The sequence below is a fragment of the Diabrotica undecimpunctata genome, chromosome 7, assembly GCF_040954645.1.
Source record: "Diabrotica undecimpunctata isolate CICGRU chromosome 7, icDiaUnde3, whole genome shotgun sequence".
Lineage (NCBI taxonomy): Eukaryota > Metazoa > Arthropoda > Insecta > Coleoptera > Chrysomelidae > Diabrotica > Diabrotica undecimpunctata.
Genome location: NC_092809.1, coordinates 145,337,665 through 145,352,035, shown reverse-complemented (window position 1 = coordinate 145,352,035; position 14,371 = coordinate 145,337,665). Strand labels below are relative to the sequence as shown.

The 14,371-nt window shown below is 32.3% G+C and overlaps 1 protein-coding gene across 1 annotated transcript; it reads left to right on the top strand.

The window, feature by feature from the left end:
- Positions 1-1,867: 1,867 nt before the first annotated feature.
- On the top strand, positions 1,868-13,174 carry LOC140445992 (uncharacterized). Its single transcript, XM_072538468.1, has 3 exons — positions 1,868-1,992; positions 3,581-3,873; positions 8,722-13,174. The coding sequence occupies exons 1-3, from the start codon at positions 1,978-1,980 to the stop codon at positions 13,043-13,045; spliced, it is 4,632 nt and encodes a 1,543-aa protein (XP_072394569.1). The 5' UTR covers positions 1,868-1,977; the 3' UTR covers positions 13,046-13,174.
- The last annotated feature ends 1,197 nt before the right edge of the window (positions 13,175-14,371 follow it).

Below are 14,371 nucleotides of genomic sequence, written 5' to 3'. Positions count from 1 at the left end.
GGTATATTTCATTGAGGTTTGCCTGACTAACTGCTGCCAGTCCCAGGGCGTGTAAATAGAAATGTTAAGTTTTTTCTCTTTCGCTCTATCAGCGCATGGACAGTGTCCGCCTCCATGTGGGTATTACTCTTTAGTAGAAACTTCTGGATGATAATTTTTACTTTTTTAAACAAGTATTAATGCTAACATTTTTATTCTGGCCGTAACATTTGTAAGATCGTAGTATGATTTCTTCTATGTTACTGTCAGGAATGACGGTATCTTCCCATTTTAGTAATGCAGATCTTATTTCATTTCCACTACGAATAGTTTTTTAGAACTTTTCTCTATATCAGACTGATCTTCGTTATTACAACTCAAGGCATCTCTAATAATATGCTCTTCATTTAAAACACCATTGCTTGGTGTATTATTTGATTCTGAAATTAAACAAGGCGTTTAATATTGGTTGTAAAAGATTTGATAATATTGCTAGTCTAAGGTTGGTATCAAATCACTACATTATCCTTTTGAGTTATGTTTTTTAATAATTTAAAAATATTGAGCAAAAAGGTAGCTTAGTAGGTACTTCAAAAATCTTTCTCCTACGAGAATTATGGTTCATTGTTCTTATTATTAGTAACAAACCACTGTAAACACACCATAAATAGCAAAAGTATTATTATTAGATCACTAACAGTCTACCTCTCATCATAGAGATATGCGCGCCGGTAATTCACATGCGTAGAGGGACAAAACATTAAGTCCACATGGTGTTTTATCCCTCTAAGTAAAAATGGACTTGGTGTTCTTTTAAAGGTCACTTTCTTTATTAGCAAATGGTTTAGGACCTAGTGCTCTATTCCTTTAAATAAAGTTATAAAAGTTAATTATTAGTCTGTAAAATTGTCAAAATTGAAAAAATGGACATGTGTTGTAGAGTATCCCTCCGAGGTACAGATATAAAAACCTGTGGTTTGACAATTTTATGTGATTATGGTGTTAAATTGTTTGGAACTGTAATAAAAATCTTCTCAGAATTGTTTTTAGATGTATTTAGACACCCAGAAACAAAACACCACTTAATTGGCTTCATTATCAGTGATTAAATACTTAAAGAACTGGTCACACTTCGTAAATACGTATACAAAACAAGTTGTTGATACGACTGCTGACGTCACACACCGTAGCCTTGCTGCGAGGAGCTGTTTTTCTAGCCTCCATCAGAATTGAAATTAAGAATTGATTTATCTTAAGAAATATATATTTTTAAACAATTTTATGTTTGCTATGTTTTTATATATGTTATAACCTATTGAATTTAACAATATTTAAAAATTAGTGAACATCCCTATTGCACCTCACCGGTTACGGGACAAAACTAACAAATATTTCGATTTAGATTATGGAATTTTAAAGAAAATATGTATTAGGTACTCTTTATATGCGCCTCTTAACGTTGTAAAATAATGCTTCTTGACAAAAGTTAAAAAAACATCTAAAACAATAGGTTAGGTAAATGAACCCTAATGCAAAAATGCAAAATGGAAGAAAATACTGCCATACACATCCAATAACATTGCACTGTGCTTAGTAATATACGGCAGGAATTCACTGGTCAACTGAGGATTAAACCAGAAGAAACCTTACAAATACCAACGAGTAAGCTTTGGTCTTCGTTAAGGCCATAGAACTGATTGAAGTTTAATAAAAAAACAAGATACGGTACAAAGATTTTAAGACCAAGTGCCAGAGAATAAAATATCTCGCCTAAACTAAAAAGAAGAAGAACAGTAACAGTTCCATAGGCATAATTCTTCACCCTAAAATATCCCCAAGCCAAGATAAAAACCTTACAAATCTAAATAAAGCAATTTCTTATCGAGTCTTAGACCGGAATTTAAAAAATTGATTATGTCTAAAATAACAACTGATATTTTGTTAAGATAGCCACATATATATTTCTTAGTACCGGTTGTTTAATTAAATTGTTGCAATATGAAAGTTTACGTGGTAAGTGTAGATAATTGTTAGTTTATAAATTTTTAGGTATTTTACATATTTTTTTGTCATTGGGACGATTTATTTGTCATTTTTGTAGCTTTAAAGAGTCACAAGGTGGAGGAGCTGTCAAGCAGGCTGTTAACATATTTAGAGAAAATATTTAAACAAATCATTAACCAATTATGGGAGGACATTTTGGTAAAATTTTCTCTAAAAGTCTCTTTATTTCCCGCTATTCGCTAGACTTCTCTTCAACTCAGTATGATTTTGTGTTCCCCTTTTATTTTTTTTCAGTAGTTGTTACCAGGTCTTTTTCTTCTTCTTGTCCTTCTGTTTTTCCATAGTTTTAGATTCAATATTTTTTCGGGGCAGTACATGTCTACGATTTTTTCCAGTGATCTATTTCTAAATGTTTGCAATCTTTTTGTGGTTTTTTTTCTTATGTTTCCAAGTTTTTGAAAAAAAAATGTTTTAATTGCTGATAAACTAATGAATTTCATGATTTTTGTTGATTCTAATGTACTCTTCTTAATTTATCGCACTTCTATTTTCCTGTGCAGTATCAACTTTCCAATTTCCAAGCTTTGACATTTATTTATTACTGTTGGCAATACTATGCTATCAATTCTTATTTCGCTCTTATTGACACATATTTTTGGACTATATTACCCTTCTTAGTGCTTTACGCGCTTGTTTCTTTTGTGTCTTGATCTCTATTTTGTGTTCTTCGTGTCGTTTTTCTTTTATTTTTACAGTCAAATAGAAAAATGTTTACTTTAAACTTTCCAAGAGCTTTAAAATTTACATCTAGCTGTTCTTCCGACGGTTTCAAAGCCTTTTATTCTTTTGGAATTTTTATTTAATTTACTGAAGATTATAAATTGGTAATACAAAAAAATTTTATTTTATCAGCCTCATTCTTATTAACAATTCAGACAAATATTATACATTTTATGGTTAGGTTAGGTTCAATTTAAGTAAGCCCTCAATCATCACGTCACTCGACCTAAGAGGTCTATTATGGCTCATCCTAAGTTAAATTTGTTTCTTCAGCCGAGCCTTTTTAAAAAAGTCTATTGCAAAACTGTCTATGCAAATGTATTAAGTCTTATCTCATCCAACGCTGGGCAGTTGTACAGAACGTGCTCTTCTTCCGTCTCGTCTTCAGGTTGACAGAATGTACAATTTGCACTTTCTGTCAGTCCTATTTTAATCATGTGCTTCTAGAGGCGACAGTGTCTTATTAGGGCACCGACAATAATACGCAAATAATTTCCAATTCATACATACACAGTAGATCGGTGAATCTCTTCTTTGAAATCATGTATAAAAGTTGAGAGTTCATGTATGCCTTCAAATGTTTGATATTGATCTTTTCATACAAGTGGTTACATTTGATCATTTAAATTCAGTCCAATATTGTTTTTTTGGCTATATTTATTGGTTTTCTTCTTCTTTTTTCTTTCTACCATTGATATTTTCAACATGTGCTTCTTGAGTTAAAGTTCATACTTAAAATAGTACTTAGTACTATATAATACATAGGAATATTCTGTTATCAATGAATGTTCTAAATTTTCAATAACTTCTATTTTAGATATCGTTCTTCCTCGTCGTAGGAGTTTCCCATGGGGCTCTCCTAGGGAAAAATGGAATCCTTTCGTCAACTGCTAACAAAATTGGCCTCGGAAATATCATTAACGTTAACGCTGACGCTGAAGCTAATCTTTTAGGAAACAAAGTAGGAGTTGATGGTGCAGTTGGTATTGGTGGCAATGGAATCGGGGCCCATCTCGCAGGAGATGCTAATGTTTTGGGACAGAAACTTAATGTTCATGGTGACGTGCTTGAAGGACATGCTATTGACCAACAAAACCACCAAGTTTTCAGGTAAAGTAAATGTTTATTTTAAAGACTGTTATACAAGTACAATTTTCGTTGTTTGTTTTTTCATTAGTACCTATTGGGATGATATTTAGGCTTTCAGTGATCATCCATCCAATTTTAGTGATTATCCAGGTTTTTAAAATTAGTAACGATTTTAGTACACCTTTTTTAGAAAGTACATGTTTCTACAAGTGTATTTTTTTTACAAGTGACTTTTTTTTCATTAAAAGAACGATTGCTCAATAAAATCATCAATAGCTACCCACATTAGTAAGATACAGGCGATTATTGAAAAATGTCGAAAACGACAGGGTTAAACATCTTCTTTATTAAGAAAAATTTTTAAAAACTTTATAGGAACTTTTGATAGATTTAATATAAAAGAGTTCAGTGGCGTACGAGAAATTTTTTTGAGGGGTCCCACTGAATAAATGTAATACCAACTTATGTTTTTTATAAGAGACACCCTATATATTTTGGAATATTTGTTTACATTTTTAATTACCTTTTACCTGATATGATATATTATATTGGATCATATATATCATTATATATCTAATCACTCATTGGATCTCCAATTGAACACTTTAACAACGATATAATACTAAAAACGAGACATGCAGTTATTACTGGCAATAAAGAAGTAGATATGGCAGTCAAAAGTATTTTTGACACTCGAATAGAAGCAACAATTGAAAGAAATAATGATGCCTTGCCACTAATAAAGAAAGATGGCAGGAATAAATAGGAAACTTTATATAAATGTAATCCTGATGGTCATAACAGTCACTTTTATTTAATTCATCCAACTCTGCCCAATAGCATTCCTCACCTAACCTTTTTTCCTTCCAAATTATATGCTTCCACTATTACCAGAATTAAAATTCATCATGGTTGCTTTCCAGTCCATCTATTTAAAATAGGAGTATTTCAAAGCGAATGTAGCAACACTTCAGTGGGAGACTTAAACCACAAATTTTTCAAATGTACCAAGTACATGAGATCATCCGAAGAGTTATTATCCAAATTCTACATACCTTGGGGTCAAGTTAATATATCATGTTTAATTGTCTCATTCAACAAATCAGAGTATGATCTCGTAATTCATTTTCACAGGAAAACAAAAATAAATATTTAGCATAAATATCTTTAAAAAATTTTAAATAGTCACTAAACTACCATTGATACGAACAAGTACATACTATTTAAAAATAGGTATATTATAATACATTTAGTTTTAAGTCAGTAATATTTCATTCATAAGATCTGTGGCTAATGAACATAATTCAAAGTCAAACCTCTTCACACATACATATCTATTTTCAGTCGTTGGAGCTACTCTTCAAATAAATTGTTTATTTGACATCACGTTATACATTTAATTATGCGGATAATCCTTCACCATTTTATTTACCAGGAATAAGCTCAATCAACTTATAAAATGGAAATAACAAATTGATCCGGAACAAAAACTTCTTAACAACCAGCATTAATTTTACAAAAATATTAACATTATAATAAAAATAAAAACAAAAATAATAAACAACGAAACAACTATAATTTACTTTACATAAATTTAAAAATTAGAATAAATGTTTTGTAATAATTCTTCCTTAGTATTAAAGTCAGTTTTATAAATACTGTTTGGGCATCGAATTAGGCATTAAGGGCAGGAGCTCTATCTTGGTGAAGCAAAAATGTATTCCCCTCCGCCAAATTTTTCTCATTAAAAATGTTATTTGAATTCGTTTTTAAGCTACCTATATATCCGACAGCAATTAGTTTATCATGATATATATATATATATATATATATATATATATATATATATATATATATATATATATATATATATATATATTTTGACCGCAATCGTTTTCTGTCCATCCATTCATCTTCTTTGATGGCTCTATCTTCCATTATGTGCCGTATCTTCCCAGGCGACTCAAGGCTTTCCCCTTCTTTTTCTTTGTTGTGGTATGTAATTTAAAGCTTTCTTTGGCCATCTATCGTCATTCATTCGCTTCACGTGACCATACCACACTAGTTGTCTCGTTTCAATTCTGTCTACACTGGAATATACAGTATTTGTCCTTCTTCTAGTATCTTCATTCCTGATATGATCTTTTTTTGATACACCACACGCTCTCCTTAGAAAATCCATTTCTACTACTTCTATTCTTTTTATATTTTTTTTCGTGATCTGCCAAACTTCTGCCCTATAAGTCATAATAGGCTCTACCAAGGTTCGATAGATTGTCAATTTCGTTTCTTATCTAATAGCTTTAGACTATAGTAGAGAATTTAGAATGTTTACCATTTTTTTTCCCGCTGCGTTCTGTTTTCGAAAGTCTCTTTTGGTAGTGCCTTCTTTAGATATTATAGATTCGAGATATTTATATTCACTACATGTTTTTGAGTTTCCAATTTTTAACTCTGAATCTTCTTCATCATATCCTATTTTAAGATACTCTGTCTTTGACATATTTATATTGAGGCTTCATTTTTCATATTCTTTCTTTGGTTTTCTAACCATGTAGTCCATGTCTTCCTCATCATTCGCTACGATTACCTGATCATCTACGAAAAATAAAGTTGTTAGACATTTGCCATCGTCTATGTCTATTCCCATTCTGGATACTTGTTTCCTCCACTGCTCTAGCGATGATTAAATATAGATTTTAAATAAGGTCGGAGATAGACAACATCCTTATTTAAGCCCTTTTGTTATTGGAAATGATTCAGATATAAAGTTTCCTTCTTTAAAGACACTTCTTGCATTTTTGTACATATTTGCGATAGCATCCAAACACTCTTTACTGAGACCTACTTTCGTCAATGTTTGAAACAGTTTTTTCAAAGGTACCGTATCGTATGCCTTCTCTAAATCTACAAACAATAGGTGAGTAGATAGGCTCTTTGCCTTCCGTTTTTCGATTAACTGCTGAACGAACATACCATCAGTGCACGATCTTCCTGCATGAAATCCATTTTGTTCTTCTATGTCTTCATATTCTTATTTTATTCTTTCTTTTATTATTCGACCTTACAACCTCCCCACTGAGCTGATGACAGTTATTCCCCTATAATTAGAGCATTTGCGTTTATCCCCCTATTGAATATTGAGCTGATGTATCCAACATTCCAATGATCAGAGATATTTTATCCTTTTAAGCATTTGTTAAATAGTTGAACCAACATCTCATTTAATATTTTTGGTCCATACTTTACCAATTCGATCTTTTGAGGGCATCGCTTAACTCTTCGGTTGTTATCTCAATTATGTGTGTATGTTCGGATATTTCTTCCATTTCGATCTCTTGAAATTTACATCTATCCTCTGTCAGTAAGACCTTATAATGGTGTTTTCACTGTTTCAGATCTATTAACTGTAAGTTAGATTTCCTTTCCTTCCCTCCGGAGAGACTTTATTACCTTGCACGCTTGCCCAACTCTTGTTCCACCCATATACCTATCCACCTCTGCACATCTTCGATCCCACATCTCATTTTTACTTTTCACTACTTCTCTTTTTACATCTCGATTTAATTTTTTATATATGTTGTGATCTTCCTCCTTTCTCGTTGACATCCATTTCTGATAAGCAGTTTTTTCTTGTTTACTAAAGTTTGCATATTCTCCGACCACCATTCTTGATTTTTTGTTTCATGTTTATCTTTATACCCCAAAGCTTCACTTTCAGCCTCATGAATGCATTTTTTAAGTTGCTGGTATAATTCTTCCGCTGATATATTTTCTGGATCCACATTTTTTAATTTTGTGGCCAGTCGTAATTTGTAAAGAAATTTCGTTGAATCTTCTTTTAAGCTTTCTAGGTTATATTTAGGGGATGTTACTTCTTGTCCTTTTTCTATATTCTGTACCTGAGTGTTATTGTTTTTGCGATAATTAACTATCACATTGGCCATTAGTAAACGATGGTCGGATCCACATTCTGATCCATGGTATACCCTTACGTCAGTTTTTTTCAGCTGGGAAGTTTGACGTTGGATTACATAGTCGATTGTCGAGCGCAGATTCCTAGTAGGTTGTATCCATGTAAATTCGTGGATATCTCTATGTTGAAAAAAGCCATTCATAATTTTGAGACATTGTTTCACAAAAATCTCCAAGACACATTTCGTTGTCATTGGTTATTTGTTCCCCATATCTTCCTACGACTCTATTATTTTCTTCTCTCCCTACTTTACCGTTTAAATCTCCTAGTATAAATATTTCACACTTTTCTTTAACTTTAGAGAGACTTTCATTCATCTTGTTGTAGAAATCGTCTTTACTTTCTGGATCAGCATCTTCATTTGGGGCATACACTCCGACAATTACGATGTTGTGCCCATTCTTTTTTAGTTTTCGGCATACCCTGCAAAACATACAAACATACCAATTTGGGACACCCTGTGATCATACTTGTTCAAAGTATATTGAAAAACCCTCATGTTGATTTATCTTGCAAAATGCAACTATACTTTACATACATGCATAACTATCTACTTAAAATACAGAGGTATATTCTTCTAATTAAACAAAAATGTTTACGTTTTTATTATCACTAATAACTGCAACCAATTCTTCTATAGTTTTAGACCCTTTTGTGATCTATTTGTAACCATACAGCCGTAGTGGGTATTAACTTTGCACCAATCCCTCTAGCAAGAAAAAAAAATTTAAAAAATACATTAAATCTGTATATGTATAGCAATATGGTCAAGGATCGCTATCTTACGGTATCATTTATTTCTTTTATGATATTACTATGTCCTGATCTAACCGTAACAATACTTACATTTTTTTAAGTGTTAGCTAGTTTATGCACATACTTTTTTTTTGCAGAGATAACCGTGGCCGTCAATATATCCTGCAACGTCAGTACATCGGTTCCAACTCCGTTTTGGTCAGAAAATACTTGGACAATGGACAAATTTACGTCGATGGTGCAGATCAGAATAACATATTGCAACATTCTCAAAACGGTAACATTGTTCTTAACGGAAACAGTGGCTCCAATGGTGTATTGATTATCGGTGGAAATCAAGGCCAACAAGGTGGATTTCTTGTTAACGGAGGATCAGGTTTGCCAACCACTAATATAGAACTAGATCCCGGTTTCGCTGGTCCATGGAGAAATTTATTAAATATTAAGAAAGTATCGCCGCTAAATTGGCAAGAATGGCTAGTTGAACAAAAACAAAAGAATAAAAACATTGATATAACAATTATTGAAAACTGGATCAATCAGCAACATCAATTATTGAAGGTAGATATTGGAATTATAGAGGGATGGATCATTCAGCAACAAAACTTAAATCCTAGCTTTTTATATAACTGGATAATTAAGAAACAGGTTCCTAATATTTTAGGCAGTGTAACGCAGCCAATAATCAACCCAGGTTGGTCCTTGAATGGAGAATTTGATTTACCAGGAGGACAGCTACATTATCCAAATAATGGAATTGTTCTTAACGGAAACAGTGGCTCCAATGGTATAATAATAATAGGCAGAAATCAAGGCCAACAAGGAGGACTTATTGTTAACGGAGGCTCAGGTTTACCAAACACAAATGTAGTGCAATGGGGAAATCTATTAAATATTAAAAGAGTATCACCGCTAAATTGGCAAGAATGGCTGCTTGAACAAAAGCAAAAGAATAAATACATTGATCTAACGATTATTGAAAACTGGATTAATCAGCAACATCAAATATTAAACCTAGATATTGGAATTATAGAGGGATGGATCATTCAGCAACAAGACTTAAACCCTAGCTTTTTGTATAACTGGATAATTAAGAAACAAGTACCCAATATTTCAAACGGAAAGGGACCAATAGTAGAACCAACATGGAATGTTGTAACCCCACAAGTTTGGCAACAATGGGTAATCCAGCAAACGCTAAAAAACAACCTTGATTTAACTGTTATTGAAAACTGGATCTACCAGCAACATAAAACATTGAATCTAGATGTTGGTTATTTGGAGGGATGGATAATACAGCAACAAAGGTTAAATCCTAACTTTTTATACAACTGGATAATTAAGAAACAAGTACCCCATATTCTTAACGGAAAGATACCAATAGTAGACCCAACTTGGAATGTTAATGTCGAAAAAGTAACCCCAGAAGTTTGGCAACAATGGGTTATCCAGCAAACGCTAAAGAACAACCTTGATTTAACTGTTATCGAAAACTGGATCTACCAGCAACATAAAATAATAAATTTAGATGTTGGTTATTTGGAGGGATGGATAATACAGCAACAGAGGTTGAATCCTAACTTTTTATACAACTGGATAATTAAGAAACAAGTACCCAATATTTCAAACGGAAAGGAACCAATAGTAGACCCAACTTGGAATCTAAATGTCGAAAAAGTCACCCCAGAAGTTTGGCAACAATGGGTAATCCAGCAAACGCTAAAGAACAACCTTGATTTAACTGTTATCGAAAACTGGATCTACCAGCAACATAAAACGTTGAATCTGGATGTTGGTTATTTGGAGGGATGGATAATACAGCAACAGAGGTTAAATCCCAGCTTCTTATATAACTGGATAATTAAGAAACAAGTTCCCAATATTTCAGACATTTGGAATGGAAAAGAACCACTAGTAGAACCAACTTGGAATGTAAAAGACGAAAAAGTAGCCCCAGAAGTTTGGCAACAATGGTTAATATACCAAAAGCAAAAGAACAATATTGATATTACTGTAATTGAAAACTGGATTAATAAGCAACATCAAATTTTAAAGCTAGATTTTGGAATATTAGAGGCATGGATTATTAACCAACAAAGCTTAAATCCCAGTTTCCTATATAACTGGATAATTAGGAAACAAGTTCCCAATGTTTCAGACATTTGGAATGGAAAAGAACCACTAGTAGAACCAACTTGGAATGTAAAAGACGAAAAAGTAGCCCCAGAAGTTTGGCAACAATGGTTAATATACCAAAAGCAAAAGAACAATATTGATATTACTGTAATTGAAAACTGGATTAATAAGCAACATCAAATTTTAAAGCTAGATTTTGGAACATTAGAGGCATGGATTATTAACCAACAAAGCTTAAATCCCAGTTTCCTATATAACTGGATAATTAGGAAACAAGTTCCCAATATTTCAGACATTTGGAATGGAAAAGAACCACTAGTAGAACCAACTTGGAATGTAAAAGACGAAAAAGTAGCCCCAGAAGTTTGGCAACAATGGTTAATATACCAAAAGCAAAAGAACAATATTGATATTACTGTAATTGAAAACTGGATTAATAAGCAACATCAAATTTTAAAGCTAGATTTTGGAACATTAGAGGCATGGATTATTAACCAACAAAGCTTAAATCCCAGTTTCCTATATAACTGGATAATTAGGAAACAAGTTCCCAATGTTTCAGACATTTGGAATGGAAAAGAACCACTAGTAGAACCAACTTGGAATGTAAAAGACGAAAAAGTAGCCCCAGAAGTTTGGCAACAATGGTTAATATACCAAAAGCAAAAGAACAATATTGATATTACTGTAATTGAAAACTGGATTAATAAGCAACATCAAATTTTAAAGCTAGATGTTGGAATATTAGAGGCATGGATTATTAACCAACAAAGCCTAAATCCCAGCTTCTTATATAACTGGATAATTAGGAAACAAGTTCCCAATATTTCAGATATTTGGAATGAAAAAGAACCAACTTGGAATGTAAAAGACGAAAAAGTAACCCCAGAAGTTTGGCAACAATGGCTAATATACCAAAAGCAAAAGAACAATATTGATATTACTGTAATTGAAAACTGGATTAATAAGCAACATCAAATTTTAAAGCTAGATTTTGGAATATTAGAGGCATGGATTATTAACCAACAAAGCTCAAATCCCAGCTTCTTATATAACTGGATAATTAAGAAACAAGTTCCCAATATTTCAGACATTTGGAATGGAAAAGAATCACTAGTAGAACCAACTTGGAATGTAAAAGACGAAAAAGTAACCCCAGAAGTTTGGCAACAATGGCTAATATACCAAAAGCAAAAGAACAATATTGATATAACTGTAATTGTAAACTGGATTAATAAGCAACATCAAATTTTAAAGCTAGATGTTGGAATATTAGAGGCATGGATTATTAACCAACAAAGCCTAAATCCCAGCTTCTTATATAACTGGATAATTAAGAAACAAGTTCCCAATATTTCAGACATTTGGAATGGAAAAGAACCACTAGTAGAACCAACTTGGAATGTAAAAGACGAAAAAGTAACCCCAGATGTTTGGCAACAATGGTTAATATACCAAAAGCAAAAGTACAATATTGATATAACTGTAATTGAAAACTGGATTAATGTGCAACATCAAGTATTAAACATAGATGTCGGATTATTAAAAGGATGGATAATTAACCAACAAAGCTCAAATCCCAGCTTATTATATAACTGGATTATCCGAAAACAAGTTCCTGAAATTTCATCCCAATGGATTGTCCAACATAAAGGTTCACAAGTTGAAGAACATGAAGTTTCCCATTTATGGATAAACGGACAAATTGTCGAAAGCGTAGCACCAGGTGTTTGGCAGAAATGGATAATTGAACAAAAAGAAAAATACAACATCGATATTAGCGTAGTAGAAAACTGGATAAATCAACAACATCAACAATTGAAGTTGGAAGTTGGATTCTTGGAAGGATGGATCATCCAACAACAAAAAGCCAATACTAACTTCTTGTATAACTGGGTGGTCAAAAAAGAAGTTCCCAGTTTTTCATACCAATGGAAGGTTGAAACTGTGGTTTCACAAGAACAACAAGATGCCGGCACTTTCCGCGTTTGGATCAATGATAAAAGCGTCGAGAAAGTTGCCCCTGAAGTTTGGCAAAAATGGATAACTGAACAACAAGAATATAACGGTATTAATGTAAGTCTTTTAGAAAAATATATCAACCAATGGCACGAAGCGCTAAAGGTGGATGTTGCATATTTGGAAGCATGGGTAATCCAAGAACAACAAGCTGACTCCAAATTTTTGTATAGATTGACAGTCGAGGGAAAAATTCCAGCTATTTCTTACAAGTGGAAGATTGAAAGACAGACTGTAAAACCTGTAATCACAAGCAGCTCTTCACATTCCTACACATGGAAAGAAGAAAAGCAAACACAACAGTAGGAAATTAGATAACATCTTTTGTATGGTTTAGTCACAGACAGTCTGTAAATGACTAGTTGATCCAGTTGTTTTTCCTAATACTTGTACACTTCTATCTATTTGTATGTTTTAATAAAATTATCAAAACTTTTTTACTTTTCATTATTTTATTAATTATTTCTCTTAAAATTAAAATAAATTAAGCCTAAATATAAACAATACAAGATTATTAAAATAAAATAATAATGAACGAATGAATCTCACTAGCGGTTAAAAAAGAGGGCTAACTAGATGAACCATAAAAAAAGGTAGTAATATATACAAATCAGCAAACGAATCGTCTGGAACTATAAAAGTAATGATAAAAAAGCGAACCAGATAGTGAAAAATCCGAGTAAAAGCAAATTCAGTAATAAAAAAATTCTAGGGAGAAGATACGTGCCAATTAAGGATCTAAAAGACCAACGACTATTTAACAATAAAAGTTAAATTGTCAAAAAGGCAATAAGAGATACGAGACCAGCATTCTAAGAAGATGTAGAAACACTTAACTTAAGGTTGTAAAAACGATAGTAGATCGATCCTTTTAGAATACGATCAAAGCATAAGGAAGACAAAACAGAACTGAAATATACGGTATAAAGGAATGTTTTGACACACGGCTAGTTTGTCGTGAGGTATTATAAATGCAAATATTACTTTACTATTTTAAAATCAATTAGGTATAACAAAAGACCACCGAAAGAACTTGATAAGTCCATTTTTTGACATTTCTCGTTTTTAATACCACTTTGTAGCTTTAATTACATAGTTTCTAAGAATAACACAATACAGAGTAATAACTCGATAAGTCAAAAGATATAAGTGTTTAAAAAAAACCCTGTACAGGAAAAGAACTTGACATGTCCATTCCAAACAGGGGAAAACGTGGATAAGTCCAGATAATCCTAGTAGTTGGCAACAAGGGCATGCGACATTGGGTAACCTGATTCCTACAGTTTCTATGTTTTAGGTTATGTTAGTGCTTAGTTTGTTTTATTTTAAAGTGAAAGTGATTATCTACAACATTTGATACTTTTATCTGATAATCAAAATAATCATGGCAGATACGGGTGAGTGTTCGAGTGATCAATTACCTTTTGCTTGTGGGAAAAACTCTAAAAAAAGGAAAAGCTTTGAAAGGATGTAAGATGTTTCAAAGAAACTAAAGTTACAGTCTCATGTAACTGGCGAACCTTGTTAATGTGCTAAGAAATGTTTTGATTTAATCTCTGGACATGAAAGACAATCTATTATAAAAAATATGAACTTTTTAAATATAATGACGAAATTAACTTATATTTAGCG